This window comes from Tamandua tetradactyla, chromosome 2, assembly GCF_023851605.1.
Source record: "Tamandua tetradactyla isolate mTamTet1 chromosome 2, mTamTet1.pri, whole genome shotgun sequence".
In the NCBI taxonomy this organism is placed as follows: domain Eukaryota; kingdom Metazoa; phylum Chordata; class Mammalia; order Pilosa; family Myrmecophagidae; genus Tamandua; species Tamandua tetradactyla.
The window spans coordinates 131,638,453-131,664,874 of NC_135328.1; the positions used below are offsets into that span (position 1 = coordinate 131,638,453).

Consider the following 26,422-nt stretch of genomic DNA (forward strand, 5'->3'; position numbering starts at 1 on the left):
AGCATCCAGGGGTCAGAAGCCATAAGCTGGTCAGCCCAGGGACCAAGCATCTACCATGGAAAGAGGAATTGCTTTCCCTCAGCCCTGTGAGGCTGGTGGACCTGCAGGGAGGCAGCCCTTGGTGCTCCACACAGCCATGGCCAGTGCCTAGCTGCCCCTCTCCTGCCCTGCCCTGACTGGCACCTGGCCCGGGACTTGTGGACTGCCTCTGAAAAAAAGTACAGAAGTGCCTGGGGTGTCCCCTTGGCCCTGGCTCCATCATGGCTGCCTCCAGCACCTACTCTAAAAAGGATCCATAGAAAACAACAAGCAGTAGCCAGGAAATGAACTGGATTCAGAGGAGCTCACCCTTTTGCAGGCTGTTTTATTTTTTAACATTTTTTATTGTGAAATATAACATATATGCAGAAAAGTAATCCATTTCAAAGTACAGTTTAACAAGTAAGTTGTAGGGCAAATTTTAACCTATGGATTACGGATCCACAATTTCAGGTATTTCCTTCTGGCTGTTATAATCCATTAGAAACTGAAAAGAAATACCTATATAATTATTCAGTAGTCATAATCCTATGTGAAATCCTAACTTCTGTTACAAATCCTCCCTCTCATTTGATCTTTCTCTCAATCTTCAGGGGTATTTGGGCCATTACCATTTTCACTTCTTCATGTTGAAAAGGGCTGTTGACATCATGGGATATGGGGTAAAACTGTTAGATGTTTTTGGAGAGGCTGGTGCCTCTGGGTTTCAGGGCTTTGCTGGCCTAGGAACAATCGGGAGGTTTTAAGTTTCTGAAAAATAAACTTAGTATGACTTTTATAGAATCTTAGATAGGGCCCTGGGTTTTCTTTAGGGTTTTCAGGAGTATTGTTGATTGTGGCTTGGCATACTGTGGCAATTAGCAATATCTAGCTGAAGCTTGCTTTAAAAAGCAAAAGATATGGGACCACTTTGGTCGCTCAGCTATTCAGATTATATCTGAATGTTAGCTTCTGTCTTGCACCAGTCATGTGATGAGAATTGATGGTGAGAGCTCATGGGGGAGCTTTTTGTCAGGGGGTGGACACAGTCTATATGGAGAAACCAAGGCATGGGGCTCATAGCTGCCCCAGGTGTGGAGGCTACAGCAGGCAGAGGTCAGACCTGAGGGTTAGGAGCCTCCCTTCAGGAAGATGTTTCCTTGGAGCTTCCCAGGTATATGGGACAGCCTGGGGAGGATGTGCATGTCCTACTAGGAGGCGTCCGAACAGGCTGGACACACACACAGCCTACCGGATGTGTCCTTGGTGACTTCTGGCCCACTGGGGGACCCCTAGGCATTTCAGCAGTGATGGTACCTGGCCGGGAGGGACCCACAGCCCTGGTTAAGGCTGTGATGGTGCTCAGAGCCCACCTGGACCTGTCTGCTGGTGCCACACAGATGCCGCCTAAGAGTATGTCCAGTCTGGAACCCTGACAGGAGCTCGGTCACAGCCCAGGAGGCTGGCCTGATCTGCCTGCCCTTCAGGGCCAGCTTCTGCAGCCAGGGCATGTGTCTTGACCACCTGTACTTTCTCATTTTCTTCTCATTGCTTCCAGACAAACGATGCAGCAGGCAATACTTGAAACTGGCTCTACTTCATCCCTCTCATCATCATAGGCTCCTTCTTCATGCTCAACCTGGTATTAGTTGTGCTCTCAGGGTAAGAGGCCAGGAGTGACCCTGTGGGCATGGCCATCTGGGTGAGTACCTGTAGGTTTGGTTGTACAAACAGGTGTGGATGTGTGGGTGTGACCATGCGGGGTGGGCATGTAGGTACAGGTGTGGCCATGTGGGTGTGGATGTGCAGGTGTGGATGTGTTGTGTGTCCTTGTGTTCTTAGGGTGAGGGAACAGAAGATGGGTCCCCTGGCCCTGACCCTGAGCCTGACCCTGAGCCTGACCCTGAGCCTGACCCTGACTGTGAGTCTGAGCCTGAGCTTGAGCCTGAGCCTGAGCCTGAGCTTGACCCTGAGCCCAAGCTCAAGCCTGACACTGGCCCTGGCTCTCACCCTGGCCCTGGCTCTTCCTGCCTCCCAGGCCAGGGTAGAGGGGCTAGCCAGGCCCATGGATGCCACCCTCTGCAGCTGATACCAGCCTTCTGGGCTCTGGCCAGTTTTGCTTTCATATCTCTATCCGGTCTCTCATGGGATTTTTCCCCCAGCCTCTGTCGTGGCCTCCTGCTTGGCTGTCCTCTTGCCCAATCCTCCATCACACCCTTGGCCTTCCCCTGACCTCTGTCCTCTATCCTCTTGGCCTCAGGGAAGTGGGCAGCCATGGGGACCCCAAGGAGCACCTCTGTCACCATGATGTGGCACTATTGGGGTGACTCCCGTGTAGGGGACTGCAGAGTCTGGTGGGCCCGAGGGTACTTGTCCAGAGGCCTGGAAGGGAGCTGGCCTGCTCTCCAGCCTCACTCCCTACACAGAAGGGAAGGCCTGCCACCAGCATCTTTCCAAGGGGCCCCCTTAGCCAGGGCCTGGTGCAGAGCTCCTAGTCTGGTGGGAAGTCACATGGTCCGGGCTGGGACGGGAAGAGGGAAGCCTGGAACTCAGTGAAGACCCCTGGAAGCAGCCCCTCAGCTGGACCCAGAGGAACCAGAAAGGAGCTGGGTGGAGGAGGGAGGCAGGTATTCTAGGTAGAGATTATCTTGGGGAGAGGTTAGAGATATGAGAGGTGCATACATGTGCAATGCATATTCAGAATGGAGGGGCAGGGTATTTGTGCAATGTACAAATGGGGTGGGGTGTGGGATGCATGTGCAAGGCACACTCTAGGTAGATGGGTGGGGTGCTTATATGAGGCACTCAGGGTGGAGGGGTGTGTGTGCAGTGCACACTTGGAGTGGAGATATAGGGTATCTGTTCAAGGCACATTGAGGTGGAAGGGCAGGGTATGTGTGTGTGAGGCACACTAGGGGCTGGTGTGTTGGTGTGTATGTGGTGGGTACACTTGGGGCTGGATCTCGAGGGTGCGGTGGTGCAGGGCAGCAGATGGCTTGTGAGTGGGGACCCCAAGCTGAGGAGATGGGGCCTGGGTGACATGGTGGACTTGTGGGTGGCATAGGGCTCAGCTGCTCTACTGTGTGGCTGGGCAGCAGGAAGTGATTGGCTGGTGGTTTCTGCACTGAAATGCTGCCTCTGGGGCTGTCCTGGGGGCCCTTCCCTTCTGGGGTCTGGCTCTCCTGTCCCTAAGAGGCCTTTAGACAGGGTTAAGGACCATTGGATTCAGCAGGGCTGCACCTGAGCTGAAGGAGCCTCTTCCCAAAGCCCCATCTGCAAGGGCCCATGCCAGGAATGGGGAAGGGTGCAGAGCTTTTGCTGGGGGCCAGCCCCCAAGGTAGGCGAGGTGGCTAGTGTCCTGGTCAGGGTGATGCTGTGCAGCTCCCCAGAGGATGTGCAGGAAGGGTTTAGAGGGCAAGTGAGAGCAGAGGTTGGAGGGCAGCCCCTTGCAAATGGGGTCAGGAGCCTCCTGACTTCCCAGCTTTTTCCCCTACCTGGAGGCCCTTGGCATGGGTAGGTGTGGCTGAGAGGCTAGCCTGGTTGGAGGCCCGGTGGCTCTTCTCTCCTGGCCAGGTTGCAGCTGTGCAGGTCCTGGCATCTGGGTCTATGAGCTTGGGGTCAGGCCTGGCTCAGAGCCAAACTCTCTCTCTTGCCGGGGCTGTGTGCCAGAGGCCCACTCAACCCAGAAGCTGCTTCTCCTGCTTGCCTGAGAACAGGCATTGCCTATTTGCTGTGGACAAATGAGCAGCACCTGCTGGAGCTTTGGCAACCTGTAGTCCATTAGACGCTGGGCCAGGCTGGGTGTTGTCTGTCTGTGTGCATGTGCATAGGTCTGTCCTGTGTATGGACATGTGTGTCTGTGTGCAATGTGTGTAAGTGTGTCTCTGTGTGCATGTGTATGTGCTAGTTTTTCTGTGTGCATGTGTGTGTGCAGTGTGTATATGTGTCTCTGTAGCGTGTGTGCATATGTCTGTTCATGTGTGTGCATGTCTGTTTTCATTTCTGTGTGCATGTGTCTCCATGTGCATGTGTGTATGCACACATCTTTTCTGTGTGCATGTGCACTCTGTGCACATGTGCATGTGTTTCTGTACATGTGTTTCTGTGTGCTTGTGTGTCTGTGTGTGCGTATGTGCATGTGTCTGCTTGTGCAGTTGTGCATTGAATAGTTTGGGGTGCTGGGAGGCCAGGGTTGGGGTGGGAGTGCTGGGCTTTGAGGGAGCGTCTCTTCTCTTCTGGTCACTGTGACCATAGAGGGTCAGGGGGACTCAGGTGGGTAGAAGGTCTCTCTTTTCTCCTGGTTATTGTGAGCCCCAAAGGTTTTGTTGAGGCAGCATGCACTGCAGATGTTTTCCTTTTGCCTCTGGCCTGTCCTGATCTAGTCTCTTCTTTTTCCTGCTTCTAGCAGTGGCATAGTGAACATTCTTCTCTGGGAGAGTTTTGTCCCAGAGCTCTCCCCAGGCACGGACAGGGTGGTACATTTGCCCTGCCCTCCCGAGCATCCACTCCAGGACCCAGGCGCTGTTCTTGGGTGGTGGGAGTCTGGGAACTGTCCAGGTGGGAGCAGGAGCCCTGCTGGGCACTCCCTGCCCTGCAGCCCCTACCTAGTCCCCTCTGCCTCTGGGAGGTGCTCCTGTGGGGTCTGCAGGGTGGGGAACTCAACTGGTCTGGGTGTGGGGCCCCCCCTCACCTGGCTGTGTATGTGGGGTGGGGTGCTCCTTCACCTGGCCTCTGTGCAGGACGGGGTGCTCCCTCACATGGCCTGTGTGCTGTTCTTGTCCCCCTACTGTGCAGCGAGTTTGCCAAGGAGCACGAGAGGGTGGAGAACCACTGGGCACTCTTGAAGCTGCACCAGCAGCAGCAGATTGAGTGGGAGCTCAACGGGTACCTGGAGTGGATCTTCAAGGCTGGTGATACAGTGGGAACAGCTGCCTCGGGGCTACTGGCCAGTCCTGTGATGGCACCCTGCCCTGCATCCCCTGGCCACATGCTGGGTGACCCTGAGTACATTGTCCTCAAGCCTGGCCCTGCCAGCTGTACTCTTTGGGCTGACCTCGAGCCAAGCTCTCTCCTCCCATTGTCCGGTTCCCCTCATCGTAGTAGTTTTCTCAAGGGCCACTCTGTGGGGGATTCGTGGATAGGGGCCAACAGGGGCCACTGCAGGTGGGAATAGGGGGCACTGCAGGTGGAAACAGGCCAGCAAAGGCCTGAGGGGCTGTGCGGGGAGCGGATGTGGGCCCTCCGAGGTGGGTCCTACTGGCTTCCATGAGTGGGAGGGTGGGCGCTCTGTCCAGGCCCTGGTGGGCTCGCCTGAGGCTGTTCTCCCTGGCAGCGGAGGTGATGCTGGCCGAGAAGGATGAGAACGCAGAGGAGAAGTCGCATTTGGATGGTAAGTGCCCCTTGTCAGTGTGCCATGTGTAGGAGTGGTCTGGGCACTTGGACACACACAGGGCATGAACACACCCACATGGTGGCACCCTCAGGGCCTTCGGGGTGGGGCTTGCTGCCCGTTGTGATGCGGGCCCTTTTCCTTCAGCTCCTGGTTGCTTTGGGGGCCACATGGGTGCTGTGGGGTTGTGAGGGCCGCGGGGCAGGGGCACTTAGCAGGGGGGTGCTGACTCTTCCTTGGGGGGTTGTACACTGTACTCCTGCCCTGTGTGTCCCTGACGTGGGGTGGACGTGGCTGTTGTAAGCTCAGCAGGGTCCCCCCACAGGGACAGGCCCAGCTGGTCCCACGCCCAGAGCCTATGCTGGCTGTGCAAGCCGACCGAGTAGGGTGACAGTTCATGCCAGGTCCTGGGTCATGGCAGCATATGCCAATGACATCCCCCTGCTGGTCGGGACAGAGAGAGCCCGTCCCATAGCAAGTCCCACTGGATGGGGTGTTGCATGGCCTCGGAACTGCAGGGAGGGTGTGGCTGTACCCATCCTGGGAGGGGTGTCTACACCCCGGGGCCATGGCAAAGGCGGCTGAGGGCTTGGAATGGGGTCGTTCAGGTGGGGCTGCATCCCTGGTCTTGCCCCATCAGCATAGCCCAGTTGTCCTGGCAGCCAGGACTGCTCCACGGACTTCAGTTTGGAGAGAAGGGAACTGCAAGGACCCACTCTCATATGTCTTGTTCTTCTTGCCCTGGGGACTGAGAGGGGCCAAGAAGTCAGGAAACCCCCTGACCTCTGAAAAAAGGGCCAAGTGGTGCCTGGAGAGCCTCTGTCACATGGGAAGGCATGTAGTAGTTTCTGCTGATCCTCTCTTAGCTGCCCTGGGGCAATCCTGGATTTCCTCTCTTAGCTGCCTTGGGCTCTCTCCAGGTTCTGTCTTTTCAGTACTGAGTGTCCTTACTCCGTATCACATGGGAAGGCATGTGGTGACATCTGCTGGGCTCTGCATCTTCTATATCTCCAAACATCTCTGAGTTCTCTTAAAGGCTCCAGTAAACTAATTAAGACCCACTCTGAGTGGACGGAGTCACATCTCCATCTTATCAAAAGGTCCCACCGTATAGTATTGAATCAAGATTAGAAAAAAGCTGTTCTGGGTTATACAACAGTTTCAAACCAGCATTTCCCATATCCTGGCTAGGTGCTTTAGCTCCCTCTCACTTTTTTTCCATTTCTATGATTTCATTTGTAATTTTTCGGGATTGTAATTCTCATTTCACTTACTAGTAGTTTTGAATCTCTTTTAAAAGTTTTTATCTTATTTTTATTATTTTTTCATGGGCAGGCACCAGGAATTTATTTTTAATTGTGGTAAATATACATAACATAAAATAACTTTAACAATTTTTAAATGGACAATTCAATGATGTGAAGTACATTGACAATACTATGTAACCTTCACTATTTCTAAACTATTATCATCATCCCCAACCAAAACTCAGCCATTTAGCAGTAACTCTCTCCCTCCTGCCAGCACGCTGCCTCTTTTTACGCCTGAGTAATTTGCCATTGTGTGGATGGATCACATTTGTTTCTCCATTATCAGTCAATGGACAATTCAGTTGCTTCCCCCTTTTGGCTATTGTGAGTAACTCTGCGATGAGCACTGGTGTGCAGATATCTGTTTGAGGCCTTGCTTTCAGTTCTTTTGGGCAGAGACCTAGGAGTGGGATTGCGGGGTCATAGGGTAATATTACATTTAACTTTCTGAGGAGCTCCAAATTGTTTTCCACAGTGGCTGCTCCATTTTATATTCTCACCAGCAGTGTACAAGAGTTTCTCTTTCTCTTTATGATCACAAACAATTGTTTTCCATTTTTAAAATATTAGCTATCCCAGTGGGTGTGATGTGCTATCTTATTGTAGTTTTAATTCGCATTTCTCTAATGGTTAGTAATGTTGCATATCCTTTCATTACTTATTGGTTATTTGAATATCTTCTTTGGGAAAACCTCTATTCAAATCCTTTGCTGTTTTTAAAATTTTTTTCCCTTGAATTTTAGGAGGTCTTTATATATTCTGGATAATAATCCCTCATCACATAAATGGTTTCCAAATATTCTCACATTCTGTAGGTTGTTGTTTTACTTTCTTGATAATGTCTGTTGATGCACAACAGTTCTTCATTTGGATGAAGTCGATTTTATCTAATTTTTTGTTGTTGCTGTGCTTTTGGTGAAAATAAAAATCCATTGCCTACTACAAGGTCCTGCAGATATTTCCCTAGATTTTATTGTAAAAGTTTTATATAGTATTAACTCTTGTGTTTAGGTTGTGGGTCCATTTTTAATTAATTTATGTATATGGTGAGAGGTAGGGGTCCACATCTTTTGCCTATGGATTTCCATTTGTTGAAGAAATGATTCTTTCCCCCATTGTATGGATTTGGCTTCCTTGTCAAAAAATTAACTGGCCATAGATATACACATTTACCTCTGGACTCTCAATCCTGTTCCACTGATCTAAAGGTCTATTCTTATTCCAGTACCACACTTTTAATTATGGTAGCTTTGCAGTATGCTTTGAAATCAGGAAATGTGAGTTCTGCAACTTTGTTCTTTTTCAAGATTGTTTTGGCTATTTGGAGCCTGTTGAAATTTGATATGAATTTGAGGATCAGCTTTTTCATTTACACACATAAGAGTGCTGGGATTTTGATAGGGATTGCACTGAATTTGTGGATTGCTTTAGGCAGAATTGACATCTCAACAATATTAAATCTTCTAATTCATGAACATGGGATGTCTTACCATTTATGTAGGGCTTCTTTATTTTTTTCAGCAATGTTTTGTAGTTTTCAGTGTATACATCTTTCACCTCCTTGGTTAAATTTATTCCTAGATATTTCATTCTTTTAGATGTTACTGTAAATGGGATTTTTTAAAATTTCCTTTTCATATTGTTCATTACTGGTGTATACAAACTCAAATAATTTCTGCATGTTTATCTTGTACCCTGCAACTTTCTTGAATTTGTTTTAGTTCTAGTAGATTTCTTGTAGAATTTTTTGTATTTTCTATATATAGGAAAATGTAGAATGAAAATAGGGGTGATTTGACTGCTTCCATTTAGTTTGGCACCTTTTATTTCCTTCTGTTGCCTGAATGCTCTGGTGAGAACTTCCAGTAAAATTCTGAGCATCAGCGGGCATCTTTGTCTTGTTTCTGATCTTAGGGGAGAGTTTCAGTCTTCCACCATTGAGTATGGTATTTGCTGTGAGCTTTATAAAAATACCCTTTATCATGTTGAGAAGGTTCCCTTCTGTTCCTAGATTTCTGAGTTGTTTTTTTTTAACGTGAAAGGATGTTACATTTTGTCAAATGCCTTTCCTGTGTCAATTGAGATGATCATGTATTTTTCTCTAACTTCTTTCTTTTAATGTGGTAGATTACACTGATTTTCTTATGTTGAACGATTCCTACATTCCTGGAATAAATCTCACTTTCTCATGTGTATAATCCCTTTAATACACTGTTAGATTAGGTTTGCCGATATTTTATTGAGGATTTTTGCATCTTTATTCACATGGGATATTTGTCTGCAGTTTCCTTTTCTTGTAGTGTCTATTAAGCTTTGGTATCAGAGTATGCTGGTCTCTGAAATGTATGTGGAAGAAATCCCTCTTATTTCTTGGTAGAATTTGAGGACTCTCAATCTTTTGGTAGAATTTAAGAAGTATGAAATCTACTTAAAATGATAGGTAGAATTTGGCAGGGAAACATCTGGTCCTGGACTTCTATCTGTTGGGAAGTTTTAAATTACTGGTTCAGTCTCTACTTGTTATAGGTCGGTTAAGATTTTCTGTTTCTTCATGTGTCAGATTAGGTAATTTGTATATTTTAGGGAATTTTTACATTTCATCTAGGTTTTCTAATTTGTGGGCAGATAATTTTTTGTTCATAGTGCCCTCTTCGAATCTTTTTTATTTCTGTGGGGTCAGTTGTAATGCCCCCAATTTGATTCCTGGTTTTAGTTCTTTGTGTCCTCTCTCTTTCTTTGTCAGTCTGGATTGTTAATTGTATTGATCTTTTTAAAAAATCAATTTTTGGTTTTGTTGATTTTCTCTATTGTTTTTCTGTTCCCTATTTCATTTATGTGTGCTCTCATTTTTACTATTTCCTTCCTTCTAACTTTGGGTTTAGTTTGCTCTTCTTGTGCTGGTTTCTTTAGATTTAAAATTGCTATTGATTGTGATCCTTCTGTTTTTTTTTGGGGGGGGGGGTGCATGGTCCGGGAATCGAACCTTCTTTTTTAGTGTAGGCATTTAGAGCTATAAATTTCCCACTGTGCACTGCATACACTGCATCCTATAAATTTTAGTATGTTTTTTCATTTCTCTTGAAAAATTTCCTAATTTCCCTTTTGAGTTCTTCTTTGACCCATTAGCTGTTTAATAGTATGTTGTTTAATTTTCACATATTTATAAATTTTCCAGAGCTCTTTCTGTTATTGATTTCTAACTTGATTAAATTATGATCTTAGAAAGTACTCTGTATGATTTCAATATTGTTTTTTTTTAAGATTTTGTAGCCTTAACATGTGGGCCCTCCTGGAGGGTGTTCCGTGTGCACTAGGGTAGAACACGAATTCTGTTCTGTTGGGTGGAGTGTTCCCTGCTTGTCCATTAGGTCTAATTGAGAAAGTGTTGCTCAAGTCCTCTCGTTTCTTATTGATCTTATGTTTATATATTCTGTCAGTTACTGAACATAGTTATTAAAGTTTCCAACTTCTTGTAGAAACATCTATTTCTTCCTTCAGTTCTACTTTTATTCATATATTTTGGGGTCGTACTGTGAGGTGCATATATATGTTTGTAATTGTTATATCTTCTTCCTTGACTGAATCTTATCAATCTGTAATATCCTTTTTTGTCTCTTGTCATCTTTTTTGGCTTAAAGTCCATTTTGTCTGAAAATAATACTGCTTTTCCAGCTCTGTTTGCTTATTGTTTTCATGGAATATCTTTTCCTTCCCTTTTACATTTAAACTTTTTATGTCATTTGTACCTACAGGGAGCCTTATAGATAGCATATAGATGGATCATGCTTTTTCATTCAATCTGCCAATCTCTGCCTTTTAATAAGGGTGTTCAATCTATGAACATTTAAGGTAATAACTGAGAAGGAAGAATTTACTTCTTCTACTTAGATATTTGTTTTCTATGTGCCTTGTATATTTTTTTGATCCTCAGTATTCCATTAGTGCCTTTTTTTGTATTTAATTGCCTTTTTTTTAGAAGCCTTTTTTATTCCCTTCTTCTTTCCTTTTTTCTGTATCTTTAACTTATTTTCTTAGTGGTTTCCTTTGTAATTACAATTAAGATCTTAAAATAACAACAACTAATATCAGCCTAGTTTCTGGAGTATATAAATTCTCTACTCATATATATCTCTATCCCTCCCCCCTTATATTGTTATTTTCTCAGATTATATCTTTATACATTGTATACTCATCACGTAGATTTTAAGTATTATTTCACCCATTTTTTTGTTAATTCATATGAGGGGAGGGGAGGCAGTCACAATACAAAAAGTACAATAATACAGGACTTTATATTTTCCTGTGTAGTTAGCTTCCCTGGTGTTCCATATTTCTTCTCAAAGCTTCAAGTTAATCACTAGTGTCCTTTTATTTCAGCCTTGGCATGTGGCCGTGGTGGCTCCTGGCCCTCTTCAGGGTGCCCCTGAGGGTCATGTGAGCTCTTGCTGGCAGTGGTGCCGCAGTGGCAGCGGGTCACTGACAGTGCAGCCGTGCCTGGGCCTCACCCAGAGCAAAGGATCTCTGTAGTAGGGAGGCCACATAATTTGCCATGGGGGCCCTGTCATGGGTGCTCCTCTGGACCCTCCTGTGTTGCTGTCTGTCCAGATGTGGCTGCTCAGCTTATAAGCAAGTCTCTCCAATGGTCCCGGGAGTCTGTCCAAGTAGATGCCAGTTCACGTTGCTCTTAGTGTGTCACTGAGTGTGGATGTGCACACACATGTATGTGTACAAATACACATAGGCATACACATAACACATCCACAAGTATAACTGTACACACAGATATGTGCAGGCACACACACACATGCACACAGCACATGCACAAATATGTGGGCATGGGCATAATACACAAACACAAGTCTGCGGGAACATGTACTTAACACGTGTATACACAGCACATAATATGTGTACATATGGACGGTCATCCACGTGTACATACATGCACATAACACATTTACCCACACGCACACAGGTGCATGAATATGCACTCCCAGTACTTATCTGTGTCCAAGGCCAGATGTTCAGAGCTGAGAGACCCATCACTTGGGCACAGCTGGGTGCTCATCCTGTGCCTGGATTAGTGCAGTGACATGCCCAGAGGTACACGGACACACACCCAGCTCTTTATCCAGGCAGAGGGGCAACCTGAATAGACAGATTCCCATAGAGCCCCACAACCTGGCGCCCCACCCCAGACTGTGTTTCTGTCTTCACACACTTATCCTGAAGGTTTTGATGTGAAATAACCCAGGGGGAGCCTGTCCTCAGGGCCCTGCAGCCTGGCCTGGGAGTTGGGTACAGAGCAGGCGAGATGGAGTGATGCAATGTCACTGTGAGCATTGGGAGGGAGAGGCCCGAGGGCTCGAGCTTAGACTGCATGGCTAGGAAAGGGTGCTGCACCGGGTCTGGGAGGAATGGCACTGGTGTGTGCCAGAAAATGCCAGAAGATTGCTGGGTTTGGGCGGTGAGTAGGGAGAGAGGTGCAGGAGAGAGTTGAGCACCCAACTTTTCCAGGCAGCATTTGTTTGGACTGTGGGTTATAGGGTCCCTGCTGCAATGACACAGCTGCTCAGTGCTGCTGTCCTTGCAGGAGAGAAGCTAAGATGACCTGGACTGGAATGAGCTGGGTACCCCAGTAAAACCACCTCCAGTAACTGCTGAGCCCCAGCTAGGGAGCCAGGGAGGGGTGCCTGGGGGAGGAACAGGGACTAGTTAGTGTCAAGAGAAAAGCACTGCTAGCCATGGACAGTGGTGGAGAGTGGGAGCTGCCCAGGACCTGTGTCCATTGGTCTCCTTGTCTGGAATGTGGCTTGTGTGAACCCAGCTCTGCCTGCCTTGTCCTCTCTCCCAGGTTCTCCCTTCGCCCGAGCCAGCCTCAAGAGCGGGAAGAATGAGAGCTCTTCCTACTTTCGGCGCAAAGAGAAGATGTTTCGTTTCTTCATATGCCGCATGGTGAAGGCGCAGAGTTTCTACTGGGTCGTGCTGTGCGATGTGGCCCTGAACATACTGTGCGTCGCCATGGTGCATTACAACCAGCCACAGCGGCTCAGTACCGCCCTGTGTACATGCACGCCTGTGCACCCCTCATCTCCCAATCTCCCCCGTGTACCTGTCCACCCATTCCCCCGCGCCCTCTCACACTCTTCCCCTGTGCCTGCTGGTTCGCTCTTCCACCCAATCTTACCCTCCCCCATGCACCTACCAGCGCTTCTCACCACCCCCTTCCCTCTGTACCTCCATGCAGGCTCTCCCACCCCCTGTTACCACCCCCAACTTCTCCGTACTGCCCTTGCTGAACCAGCTCTGGTCTGCAGCCTCCTCCATAGTTCAGCTTAGACCTGGTCAGTCCCCTTGGCGACCTCTGTGGGGTGCTGGGCTGTGTCCAGAGTCTGAGGGTGACCTCCCGTGATGGCGGCCCTGCCCTGCTGATCCTGTAGTTTAGAGAGGGGCATGACATTAGCGGGGGGCATGGGGCACCTGGAGTGTAAGCCTTGTGCGGGGCGGCGGGGAGGCAGAGTGGGCGTGCCAGCAGATGCAACCGTGTTCCTTAGGAGGTGGTGCTTGGTTTCCTGCGGCATCGGCCGCTGCTGCCCTTGCTCTGACTCCTCTGAGGGCACTGCCCATAGCTGCCTCCAGGCATGCCCAGGACTTCCTACTGTCGGGGCTGCCCTGTGGTCCTCTGGGTACGAGCCTCTGGATAGGCCACAGAGTCAGGCATGACTCGGGTTCTAGCTCCAGAAATGGTTCATACAAGGTGAAGAGGTATTCAACCGGTGGTTGGGGCTCCTCGCTCCCCACCCGGGACCAGCATTGAAATGTTTGAGGGCGGGTCCTTCATCCCTTAGGGCTGTGCTGGCAGATGAAACCTGAAGCTGAGGTTGACCTACCTCGGGAAGAGGATTCAAAAAGGCAGAAGCCGGGCAGGCCACGGTGGCTCAGCAGGCAATGCTTGCCTGCCATGCCAGAGGACCCGGGTTCGATTCCTGGTGCCTGCCCATGTTAAAAAAAAAAAAAAAAAAAAGGCAGAAGCCGAAAAACAAAAGCAGAAAACCCTGGTAAAAAACAAAAGCAGAGGCAGAAGCCAGCAAGGTCCCTGCGTGCGCTCCCTCTGCACCCTCCAGCTCTTCGGGGCCAGTGGTGCCCCGGTCTGTGAATCCTGAGAGCCCCTTCTGGCCTCAGTGCACAGTCTCAGCTTGAGGTCTGGAGTCTAAGATGAATTTCTTTTCTGGTGGCCGTAGCTGAAGTCCCGGGGACAGCCCGGGTTCTGACTGCGGGACGCGAGCCCCCAGCGCCTCCTCGCGCTGCAGCCCAGAGGAGCGGCGCCCTCCGTGGGTCCTGCCCGGAGTGCAAGTTCCTCTGCGTGCAGCATACCCAACCGGGCTTACGCACCGGCCAGTCCCGAGGCTTCGGGCTCGTGGACCCCTCCTCCGGCCACCCGGGGTCAGCGCGGCCCCGAGTTAGCAGGGGCTGCGAGGAAACGGCAGAGAGTGCGCGGCTCGAAGAGGTCCGGGGGACGCGTCTCCCGGAAGCAGGTGGGGCAGGGCCGGACCCTGAAGGAAGGGGCGGCAGCGGGCGGGGCAGGGTGGTGACATCATCCGATGAGACCCCCGTCTCCTGCGGCTGCCTGGACGGGATTCGCCGGAAAGTAGCATCTCGGTTCCTTGGGCAGCGGGTGTTTACGTCAGGCCTCTTGGCTCCCTTCACTGACCTTGCTGACCTGAGTAACTGCCCTGTCAATACCCCGAGCTAGACAGAGCAGTTGGCACAGCAGCTGTGGAGCCCGGGGCGCAGGCGACGTATCCCCAAACCTGACGCGTTATTGAACCCAGTGGAGGCACAGGGTGCTGTGTATACTGCGGCATGGGAGCTCGGAGGGGTCCCCACGAGATGCAGCTGCAGAAGCGGGCAGGCTCATGGAAAAGGCCGGCCCGTTTGGAGGACCTTCAGGGCGTGGCTCTCACTAGGGTTGGGGAATTGGCGTCCCCATCACGGCCCTCAGCGAGGAGCTACAGCAGTGACCCGCACCCTCATGCACACCAGCTCTCTGTGGCTTTTTAGAGGCTTGGGGGGGTGCGACACGGGCAGGGCTCAGTGCCTGATTGGCCCCTCCCTGACCTGCGCGGTCGATTCCTCAGGCTCTGACACCAGCCTCACTGGGACCTTGCGGGCTCCTGGGGTTTCCGAGCTGTAGGTGGAGGCCCCAGTGCTCGCCACGGAAGGGGCTCCGTGTGGCAGGATTCTTGGACCTGATGGGAGCAGGGCAGGGAGGAACATGGTGCTGTGCCCCACGTGGTGCGGGTCGGCTCAGCCTTCACGCTTCACTTTTCTTACACACTCACCCACTGCCGGCCCCTCTGTGTTCTCGCTTCCCCCAGATGAACACAGTTTGACTCTGTCTGCCCCCCCTCCCGTGGCATGGGTACTCCTGGAGAGGGGCTGGTTGCTCCCTATAGTCCCAGAGTCTGTCTGTCAGGTGCAAGTTGCAGGAATGCAAGGTGAGCGCCTTTGATCTTTCCGGGCTCAAGTGGTTGAATATCGGATACTGAGGACCTTTTCCTGATGAGAGCAAAAGGACTGAAGAGGGCTATTCTCTGAAAAGGTTCATTTTGGAGACTGCTCCTTGCAAGTACCGAGGTGCCTGGTGGCCTGACCTCTGAGCTTGTGGGGGCGGGGCCCGGGTACACAGGTGGTAGAAGTGAGGACCCTGCCAGGAGACCCTCCCTGTACAGGTGTGTGGGGGCTTATGGAGTGGGCGTCCACCCCTGGCTGTGCAGGAAAAGTGGGCTAGGGGTTCAGCCCCAGGTGGGCGTTTGGTAGAACTGGGGATGAAAGTAAGATTTCAGGGTGCAAAGAGATGGGGCTAGCTGGGTGCCCCTCCTCTGCTTTGTCTAGAGCAGCTCTGTGCAGGGCTTTAGGTGGCAGGGCCTGTCTGCCAGGGACTGGATTCCTGAAGCTGCCGTTCTGCTGGCAGGTGGGAAGGGAATGGCACCTCCTGGGAGCCTCATATTGGGTGGTCTGGGGGGCTCACAGAGTAGAGGGGCAACATGTGAATGAGGTGAAAGTGTGGCAGGTGGGCTGGGCAAGGCCTGTTCACGCAGAAGGTTCTGACGATGTGTCAGAAGAATTTCAGAATACAGAAGCCCTGCCCGTGGCCCCACCTGAGCATGGTGCAAGGTGCCCACCTCCTGTGGAGCCTGTCTCCCAGTGTACCCTGATCTCTGCCACCACACCGTGTTTTGGGTGGCACCAGCCTCGTTCCACCCTCTCCTGGGCTCACATTTCCCAGGAGACTGCAGGCCTGGGGGGCTTACCCCAGAAGGTTCCTGAGGTCTGGTGCTTCCAGTCTGGGCTGGAGCCAGGATGGGGGAGGCCGCGAGCTAACCCCCCTCTTCTCTGGCTTCTCCTAGACTTTGCAGAGTTTGTTTTCCTGGGTCTCTTCCTCACAGAGATGTCTCTGAAGATGGGCCTGGGGCCCAAGAGCTACTTCCGGTCCTCCTTCAACTGCTTCGATTTTTGGGTGAGTGAGATGCCTGGCTGTGGATGCCTGAAGGGGCAGACAGCATTTCCCACTCCCACTATGCTGTGCCCAGGTGGTGGGGGCTATGGTCCTTTGTGGGTCAGATGGTCCAGAGGTTCAGGGCCTCAGGGGGAAGGTATTGGCCACTGTCCCTGGCTGCAGAATCCCAAGGCCAGGATTACTAGGGTAGATCTTGCGTCTGTCCTCACTGTTCCTTGCTGGAGCTGCTTTCACCCCTGTGGGGACTTTCTCTTGCCATGCTTTCCATGCGTTCTCCATCTCCTTCCAGAGCTACACGTTTTATTTTGAACCCTGCATAGGACCACAGGAATGTCCTCATTTCTTTTCCTGTGCCTGTTATGAGCCTCCCTCTGACTTCCCCTGGCCCCGCTCAGTTTGGCATCACCCATGGCTGAGGCCTTGCAGCCCCGTCCATCTCAGGGGTCCTGCTGACCTATGTGGGGCTCTGTGCCCCACCCTGAGCTCAAGGAGATATGGTCCTAGCTCCCACTGCCTTGTGGGCCCTCAGGGGCAGACAAGGGCATATGCCCCAGAACCACCCCTGCCAGGATGAAAAGGTGCAGCGGCCCCCCTGAAGGACCCTTTAGCCATGGCTATGGCTCAGAGAAACCTCGAGGGGTAGGCAGTGCTGGGGTCAGCAGAACAGGGTTAGCATAGGGAGACCATGTGTGCTTCCTCCCGGGTGCTGAGCCTAGGGCCCAGGATGTGGCTCTTCCAACACTGCCCGAGGCTGAGTCTGGTCCTCTGTAGGAGAAGTGGAGGTGCTAGGACCCCAAGCATGGACTTGGATCTCTATAAGATTCGCAGTGGTCAGAGAGGGGACCCTGGACCAAGGTAGAAGAGAAACTCCAACCTGAAACTTCGATTTAACTTTGTGTCTAGCTGTGGCCCTTGCTCTTATTAGCACTCACCTTCAACAGTTGACAAAACAGATGTTAAGTCCTCACAAAAGCCTTCATTTTATAGACAAATAACTGGACATGATTTGTTATCAAAATCACTCATGGATGAGTGATTTGCCTAGCACTGCCCAACTGGTTTTCAGTGGAGGCAGCATTGAGCAGGTGTTCTGCCCGAGCTGGTGGTTTGACACTGTGCTCGGCTGCATGCTGACCTGTGATTTTGATAGGTGGCTGGGAAGAGATCGGGCTGCTCCTTATCTTTTGGTCTTCTTCGCAGAGAACTGAGGAGATGCCAGTGATGGTTTATCTTTAACTGAGTTCTAATCTTCTAGTTTGAACTAATGGATTGCAGGACATGGGGGTCATTTTCACATAAGATTAGTGAAATGTACTAGTTATCTATTGCTACATAGCAAATTATTCTGAAATGTAGTGGCTTAAAACAAACATTTAATGCCTCCTAGTTCATTTGGGTTGTGAAGCTAGGTGTGGCTGAACTGAGTGGTCTGGCAAAGGGCACTTGTAGGGTTGTTGTCAAACTGAAGGCTGACTGCAGTCATTCCCAGGCTGAACCGTAGCTGCAGGACCCACCTCTAAGCATTCTTGCTGCTACCGGCAGCCCTTAGGGCATCTGCTTCCAGCCTCACTCACATGATGTGGCCAGGCATTGTCTCCTCTGCAGTGGGTCTCAGAGGCGCCTGCCTGCGAGTTCTCAGGACCGGGCAGCAGGGGGCCGAGGGAGAGAGCCAGAGAGCACCTGAGATGGAAGCCACAGTCTTTTTGTGGTGTGATCTTTAAAGTGACACCTATCATTTTTGCCACATTCTGTTTGTTAGATGTGAGCAGCTATGCCCAAACCATCCTTGAGGGGATGAAATTACACAAGGGGGTGCATCCCAGGAGGTGGGGTCACTGGGACTCACTTTAGAGGCCACCTATAATGTCAGCATATGGGAAAATTTTTGAGGATGAATAGAAAGCAGGGGGGATGTTTGGATATTGTTAATTAAAAGGTTTAGAAAACACGGCACACAGGTGGATGATTTGTGAGCACTGAGAAAAACTGGTTGGCTGGTACCAGTATATGGCCACTGATTACACATTTTGGCACACGTACCTCATTTGTGTTTTTTTTCAAAACTAGATTTTAGGTTTTTTTTTTTTTTTAATTAATTAAAAAAATTAACTAACACAACATTAGAAATCAATCCATTCTACATATGCAATCAGTAATTCTTAATATCATCACATAGGTGTATGGTCATCATTTCTCAGTACATATGCATCGATTTAGAGAAAGAAATAGCACGACAACAGAAAAAGAAATAAAGTGATAACACAGAGAAAACACAAATAAAAATAAAAAGTACAAAAATATATAAGAGAGGGCGGGCCGCGGTGGCTCAGCGGGCAAAGTGCTTGCCTGCTATGCCGGAGGACCTCGGTTCGATTCCCGGCCCCAGCCCATGTAACAAAAACGGAGAAACAGAATACAATAAAAACAAGAAAATGTTTAAAAAATGTTTCCCTTTCTTCCTTCCTTCCTTCCTTCTATCCTTCCTTCCTTCTCTCTGTCTTTCCTTTAAAAAAAAAAAAAAAAAAAAAAAAAAATATATGAGAGAAAAAAAAACAAAAAAAAACTAGAGATCAGATGCAGCTTCATTCAGTGTTCCAACATAATTACATTACAATTAGGCAGTATTGTGCTGACCATTTTTTTTTTTTTTTTTAAGACATCATACCATTCTACATATGCAATCAGTAATTCTTAACATCATCACATAGATGCATGATCATCGTTTCTTAGTACATTTGCATCGGTTTAGAAGAACTAGCAGTATAACAGAAAAAAATATAGAATGTTAATATAGAGAAAAAAATAAAAGTAATAATAATAAGAACAAAACAAACAAAACAAAACAAAACAAGAACCTATCGCTCGGATGCAGCTTTGTTCAGTATTTTAACATGATTACTTTACAATTAGGTATTATTGTGCTGTCCATTTTTGAGTTTTTGTATCTAGTCCTATTGCACAGTCTGTAGTCCATCAGCTCCAATTACCCATTATCTTACCCTGTTTCTAACTCCTGCTGAACTCTGTTACCAGTGACATATTCCAAGTTTATTCTCGAGTGTCGATTCACATCATTGGGACCATACAGTATTTGTCTTTTAGTTTTTGGCTAGACTCACTCAGCATAATGTTCTCTAGGTCCATCCATGTTATTACATGCTTCATAAGTTTATCCTGCCTTAAAGCTGCATAATATTCCATCGTATGTATATACCACAGTTTGTTTAGCCACTCGTCTGTTGATGGACATTTTGGCTGTTTCCGTCTCTTTGCAATTGTAAATAACGCTGCTATAAACATTGGTGTGCAAATGTCTGTTTAAGTTTTTGCCCTTAATTCCTTTGAGTAGATTCCCAGCAATGGTATTGCTGGGTCGTATGGCAATTCTATATTCAGCTTTTTGAGGAACCGCCAAACTGCTTTCCACAGTGGTTGCACCATTTGGCATTCCCACCAACAGTGGATAAGTGTGCCTCTTTCACCGCATCCTCTCCAGCACTTGTCATTTTCTGTTTTGTTGATAATGGCCATTCTGGTGGGTGTGAGATGATATCTCATTGTGGTTTTGATTTGCATTTCTCTAATGGCCAGGGACATTGAGCATCTCTTCATGTGTCTTTTGGCCATTTGTATTTCCTCCTCTGAGAGGTGTCTATTCAAGTCTTTTTCCCATTTTGTAATTGGGTGGCTATCTTTTTGTTGTTGAGTTGAACAATCTCATTATAAATTCTGGATACTAGACCTTTATCTGATATGTCGTTTCCAAATATTGATTCCCATTGTGTAGGCTGTCTTTCTACTTTCTTGATGAAGTTCTTTGATGCACAAAAGTGTTTAATTTTGAGGAGTTCCCATTTATTTATTTCCTTCTTCACTGCTCTTGCTTTAGGTTTAAGGTCCATAAAACCGCCTCCAATTGTAAGATTCATAAGATATCTCCCGACATTTTCCTCTAACTGTTCTATGGTCTTAGACCTAATGTTTAGATCTTTGATCCATTTTGAGTTAACTTTTGGGTAGGGTGTGAGATATGGGTCTTCTTTCATTCTTTTGCATATGGATATCCAGTTCTCTAGGCACCATTTATTGAAGAGACTGTTCTGTCCCAGGTGAGTTGGCTTGACTGCCTTATCAAAGATCAAATGTCCATAGATGAGAGGGTCTATATCTGAGCACTCTATTCGATTCCATTGGTCGATATATCTATCTTTATGCCAATACCATGCTGTTTTGACCACTGTGGCTTCATAATATGCCTTAAAGTCAGGCAGTGCAAGACCTCCAGCTTCGTTTTTTTTCCTCAAGATGTTTTTAGCAATTCAGGGCACCCAGCCCTTCCAGATAAATTTGCTTATTGGTTTTTCTATTTCTGAAGAATAAGTTGTTGGGATTTTGATTGGTATTGCATTGAATCTGTAAATCAATTTAGGTAGGATTGACATCTTAACTATATTTAGTCTTCCAATCCATGAACACGGTATGCCCTTCCATCTGTTTAGGTCTTCTGTGATTTCTTTTAGCAGTTTTTTGTAGTTTTCTTTATATAGGTTTTTTGTCTCTTTAGTTAAATTTATTCCTAGGTATTTTATTCTTTTAGTTGCAATTGTAAATGGGATTTGTTTCTTGATTTCCCCCTCCGCTTGTTCATTGCTAGTGTATAGAAATGCTACAGATTTTTGAATGTTGATCTTGTAACCTGCTACTTTGCTGTACTCATTTATTAGCTCTAGTAGTTTTGTTGTGGATTTTTCCGGGTTTTCGACGTATATTATCATATCATCTGCAAACAGTGATAGTTTTACTTCTTCCTTTCCAATTTTGATGCCTTGTATTTCTTTTTCTTGTCTAATTGCTCTGGCTAGAACCTCCAACACAATGTTGAATAATAGTGGTGATAGTGGACATCCTTGTCTTGTTCCTGATCTTAGGGGGAACGTTTTCAATTTTTCCCCATTAAGGATGATATTAGCTGTGGGTTTTTCATATATTCCCTCTATCATTTTAAGGAAGTTCCCTTGTATTCCTATCTTTTGAAGTGTTTTCAACAGGAAAGGATGTTGAATCTTGTCAGATGCCTTCTCTGCATCAATTGAGATGATCATGTGATTTTTCTGCTTTGATTTGTTGATGTGGTGTATTACATTAATTGATTTTCTTATGTTGAACCATCCTTGCATACCTGGGATGAATCCTACTTGGTCATGATGAATAATTCTTTTAATGTGTTGTTGGATACGATTTGCTAGAATTTTATTGAGGATTTTTGCATCTATATTCATTAGAGAGATCGGCCTGTAGTTTTCTTTTCTTGTAATATCTTTGCCTGGTTTTGGTATGAGGGTAATGTTGGCGTCATAGAATGAATTAGGTAGTTTTCCCTCCACTTCGATTTTTTTGAAGAGTTTGAGGAGAGTTGGTACTAATTCTTTCTGGAATGTTTGATAGAATTCACATGTGAAGCCGTCTGGTCCTGGACTTTTCTTTTTAGGAAGCTTTTGAATGACTGCTTCAATTTCTTTACTTGTGATTGGTTTGTTGAGGTCATCTATGTCTTCTTGAGTCAAAGTTGGTTGTTCATGTCTTTCCAGGAACCCGTCCATTTCCTCTAAATTGTTGTATTTATTAGCGTAAAGTTGTTCATAGTATCCTGTTATTACCTCCTTTATTTCTGTGAGGTCAGTAGTTATGTCTCCTCTTCCATTTCTGATCTTATTTATTTGCATCCTCTCTCTTCTTCTTTTTGTCAATCTTGCTAAGGGCCCATCAATCTTATTGATATTCTCATAGAACCAACTTCTGACCTTATTGATTTTCTCTATTGTTTTCATGTTTTCAATTTCATTTATTTGTGCTCTAATCTTTGTTATTTCTTTCCTTTTGCTTGCTTTGGGGTTAGCTTGCTGTTCTTTCTCCAGTTCTTCCAAATGGATAGTTAATTCCTGAATTTTTGCCTTTTCTTCTTTTCTGATATAGGCATTTAGAGCAATAAATTTCCCTCTTAGCACTGCCTTTACTGCGTCCCATAAGTTTTGATATGTTGTGTTTTCATTTTTATTTACCTCGAGGTATTTGCTAATTTCTCTAGCAATTTCTTCTTTGACCCACTCGTTGTTTAGGAGTGTGTTGTTGAGCCTCCATGTATTTGTGAATTTTCTGGCACTCTGCCTATTATTGATTTCCAACATCATTCCTTTATGGTCCGAGAAAGTGTTGTGTAAGATTTCAATCTTTTTAAATTTGTTAAGACTTGCTTTGTGACCGAGCATATGGTCTATCTTTGAGAATGATCCATGAGCACTTGAGAAAAAGGTGTATCCTGCTGTTGTGGGATGTAATGTCCTATAAATGTCTATTAAGTCTAATTCATTTATAGTAATATTCAGATTCTCTATTTGTTTATTGATCCTCTGTCTAGATGTTCTGTCCATTGATGAGAGTGGTGAGTTGAAGTCTCCAACTATTATGGTATATGAGTCTATTTCCCTTTTCAGTGTTTGCAGTATATTCCTCACGTATTTTGGGGCATTCTGATTCGGTGCATAAATATTTATGATTGTTATGTCTTCTTGTTTAATTGTTCCTTTTATTAGTATATAGTGTCCTTCTTTGTCTCTTTTAACTGTTTTACATTTGAAGTCTAATTTGTTGGATATTAGTATAGCCACTCCTGCTCTTTTCTGGTTGTTATTTGCATGAAATATCTTTTCCCAACCTTTCACTTTCAACCTATGTTTATCTTTGGGTCTAAGATGTGTTTCCTGTAGACAGCATATAGAAGGATCCTGTTTTTTAATCCATTCTGCCAATCTATGTCTTTTGATTGGGGAATTCAGTCCATTGACATTTAGTGTTATTACTGTTTGGATAATATTTTCCTCTAACATTTTGCCTTTTGTATTATATATATCATATCTGATTTTCCTTCTTTCTACACTCTTTTCCATATCTCTCTCTTCTGTCTTTTTGTATCTGACTCTAGTGCTCCCTTTAGTATTTCTTGCAGAGCTGGTCTCTTGGTCACAAATTCTCTCAGTGACTTTTTGTCTGAGAATGTTTTAATTTCTTCCTCATTTTTGAAGGATAATTTTGCTGGATATAGGAGTCTTGGTTGGCAGTTTTTCTCTTTTAGTATTTTAAATATATCATCCCACTGTCTTCTAGCTTCCATGGTTTCTGCTGAGAAATCTACACATAGTCTTATTGGGTTTCCCTTGTATGTAATGGATTGTTTTTCTCTTGCTGCTTTCAAGATCTTCTCTTTCTCTTTGACCTCTGACATTCTAACTAGTAAGTGTCTTGGAGAACGCCTATTTGGGTCTAATCTCTTTGGGGTGCGCTGCACTTCTTGGATCTGTAATTTTAGGTCTTTCATAAGAGTTGGGAAATTTTCAGTGATAATTTCTTCCATTAGTTTTTCTCCTCCTTTTCCCTTCTCTTCTCCTTCTGGGACACCCACAACACGTATATTTGTGCGGTTCATATTGTCCTTGAGTTCCCTGATACCCTGTTCAAATTTTTCCATTCTTTTCCCTATAGTTTCTGTTTCTTTTTGGAATTCAGATGTTCCATCCTCCAAATCACTAATTCTATCTTCTGTCTCTTTAAATCTATCATTGTAGCTATCCATTATTTTTTCTATGTTTGCTACTTTATCCTTCACTTCCATAAGTTCTGCGATTTGTTTTTTCAGTTTTTCTATTTCTTCTTTATGTTCAGCCCATGTCCTCTTCATGTCCTCCCTCAATTTATCGATTTCATTTTTGAAGAGGTTTTCCATTTCTGTTCGTATATTCAGCATTAGTTGTCTCAGCTCTTGTGTCTCATTTGAGCTATTGGTTTGTTCCTTTGACTGAGCCATATTCTCAATCTTTTGAGCGTGGACAGTTATCTTCTGCTGCTGGCGTCTGGGCATTTATCAGATTTCTCTTGGTGTTGGACCCAGCAAGGTTGTAAGATTTTTCTGTGAAATCTCTGGGATCTGTTTTTCTTATCTTGCCCAGTACGTGGTGCACGTGGCACACGTTTGTCTCAAGTGTTTGGAATGGGTCTCCCCCAGTCACCGATCTCCGTGGCCTGGGGATTTCGGATCCAATTCTCTCCGTTGGTTCAGGGGCCGCGCGTGGTGGGGGCGTCAGCTGTCGCGGCTTGAGGGGACCCTGTGGCTGGTTGCGGGCCGCAGTGGGCCTGGGGGATTCCCCACCGGACCAGGAAGCCTCCCTTGAGGGGGGGCTACCGCGGCTTGGATAGCCCTCCTATCCGAGACTCGTATCCGCGGACTCGAAGCAGAGACTCGAAGCCGCCCGCAAAAGAGGGGTGCCACCTGCCTCGGCTTGGGAAACTTGCTTCTCCAATACTCTCAGCCGGCCCGGAAAGGAGGGAGGGAGTAGCTCGGACCACCGCAGCTGCCGCTGATCGGGAAATCGCGCGCCGCTCGGGGTCTCACCGCAGCCGAGTCTCGCAGTCAGTCTAGCCAGCCCAGACTTTGGATAGCCCTCTGATCTGAGATTCGTAGCCGCGGACTCAAAGCCGAGACTCGAAGCCGCCCGCAAAAGAAGGGCGCCGCCTGCCTCAGCTTGGGAAACTTGCTTCTCCGATACTCTCAGCCGGCCCGGGAAGGAGGGAGGGATTAGCTCGGACTGCCGCAGCTGCGGCTGCTCGGCAAATCACGCGCTGCTCGGGGGTCTCGCCGCAGCCAAGAGTCGCAGTCAGACTTGCCAGCCCAGACTTTGGATAGCCCTCTGATCCGAGACTCGTAGCTGCGGACTCGAAGCCTAGATTCGAAGCCGCCCGCAAAAGTGTGGCGCCGGCTGCCTTGGCTGGGAAGCTTGTCTCTCCGAGTCTCTCAGCCAGCCCAGGAAGGAGGGAGGGATTAGCTCAGACCACCGCAGCTGCGGCCGCTCGGGGGTCTCACCGCAGCCAAGTCTCGCAGTCAGACTTGCCAGCCCAGACTTTGGATAGCCCTCTGATCCGAGACTCATAGCTGCGGACTCGAAGCCGAGACTCGAAGCCACCCGCAAAAGTGTGGCGCCGGCCGCCTTGGCTGGGAAGCTTGTCTCTCCGCGTCCCTCAGCAAGCCCGGGAAGGAGGGAGGGATTAGCTCGGACCGCCGCAGCTGCGGCTGCTCGGGAAATCGCCCGCCGCTCGGGGATCTCACTCACTGCAGCCGAGTTTCGCAGTCAGACTAACCAGCCCAGACTGGGTTATGCTGTGTGTCCATTCCCTGCTGTAGCCCCGGGAGCTGTTCTGTACTGTTTCTGTTCACCTATTAGTTGATTTGGAGTCGGAGGAACTAAGACGCATGTACCTTACTAAGACGCCATCTTGGATCCCCCTAGATTTTAGTTTTTAGAGTTGTTTTAGGTTTACAGGGAATTTGTGCAGAAGTTGAGAGAGTTCCCCTATTTCCCCCTCTACACACACATACTATAGCCACAATTTCCCCTACTATTAACACTTTGTATTAGAGTGGTACATTTGTCATGATTAAGGAACCAGCAGTGGATACATTGTTATTGACTGAAGTCGTTAGTTTACATTAGGGTTAGTATTTTGTTTATAGGTTTTGATTAGTACGTGATGTCATGTGTTCACCATTATGGTATCATACAGATTAATTAGTTCCACTGCCCTAAACTGCCCTTCTCCCACTGAACCCATGGCAGCCACTGATTGTTTTGCTTTCTCTGTAGTTTTCTCTTTTCCAGAATGTCATATAGTTGGAATCATACAGTATGGAACCTTTTCAGACTGGCTTCTTTCACTTAGAAATACACATTTAAAGTTTTTCCATTGCTTTTTTTTTAGCTTGATCGATCATTTCTTTTTGTAGCTGAATATTATATCATGTATGGCTGTACCAGTTTGTTTATTCATTCACTTCTTGAAGGAAATCGTTGTTGTTTCCAGTGTTTGGCAGTTATGAATAGAGCTGCTGTAAACGTTTGTGTGTAGATTTTGTGTGGATATTAATTTCCAATTCATTTTGATAAATACCTAAGAGTATGATTGCTGAATTGTATGGTAAAGCCTGTTTAGCTTTGTATGAAATTCCAATATGTTTTCCTATGTGGCTTTTTTATATTGCACTCCCACCAGCAATGAATGAGAGTTCCCTTTGCTCTGCATCTTTGTCAGTACTTGGTGTGTCATTGTTTTGTGTTTTAGCCATCCTAATAGGTATCTTGTTTC

The 26,422-nt window shown here is 47.2% G+C and overlaps 1 protein-coding gene across 31 annotated transcripts in view; it reads left to right on the plus strand.

Annotated features, from left to right (window-relative positions):
* Window positions 1–26,422, plus strand: part of LOC143673921 (voltage-dependent N-type calcium channel subunit alpha-1B-like) — a 268,765-nt gene that overhangs the window by 80,595 nt on the left and 161,748 nt on the right. For 30 of the 31 annotated variants that reach the window (XM_077149029.1, XM_077149028.1, XM_077149024.1 and 27 more), the window contains 4 exons: window positions 1,577–1,720; window positions 4,813–5,407; window positions 12,569–12,725; window positions 16,125–16,234. In XM_077149029.1, coding sequence (XP_077005144.1) covers window positions 5,284–5,407; window positions 12,569–12,725; window positions 16,125–16,234 — 391 coding nt within the window. In that variant the 5' untranslated portion in view covers window positions 1,577–1,720; window positions 4,813–5,283. The remainder of the gene's footprint in view (window positions 1–1,576; window positions 1,721–4,812; window positions 5,408–12,568; window positions 12,726–16,124; window positions 16,235–26,422) is intronic. The other variant, XR_013170762.1, reaches the window with a different exon arrangement.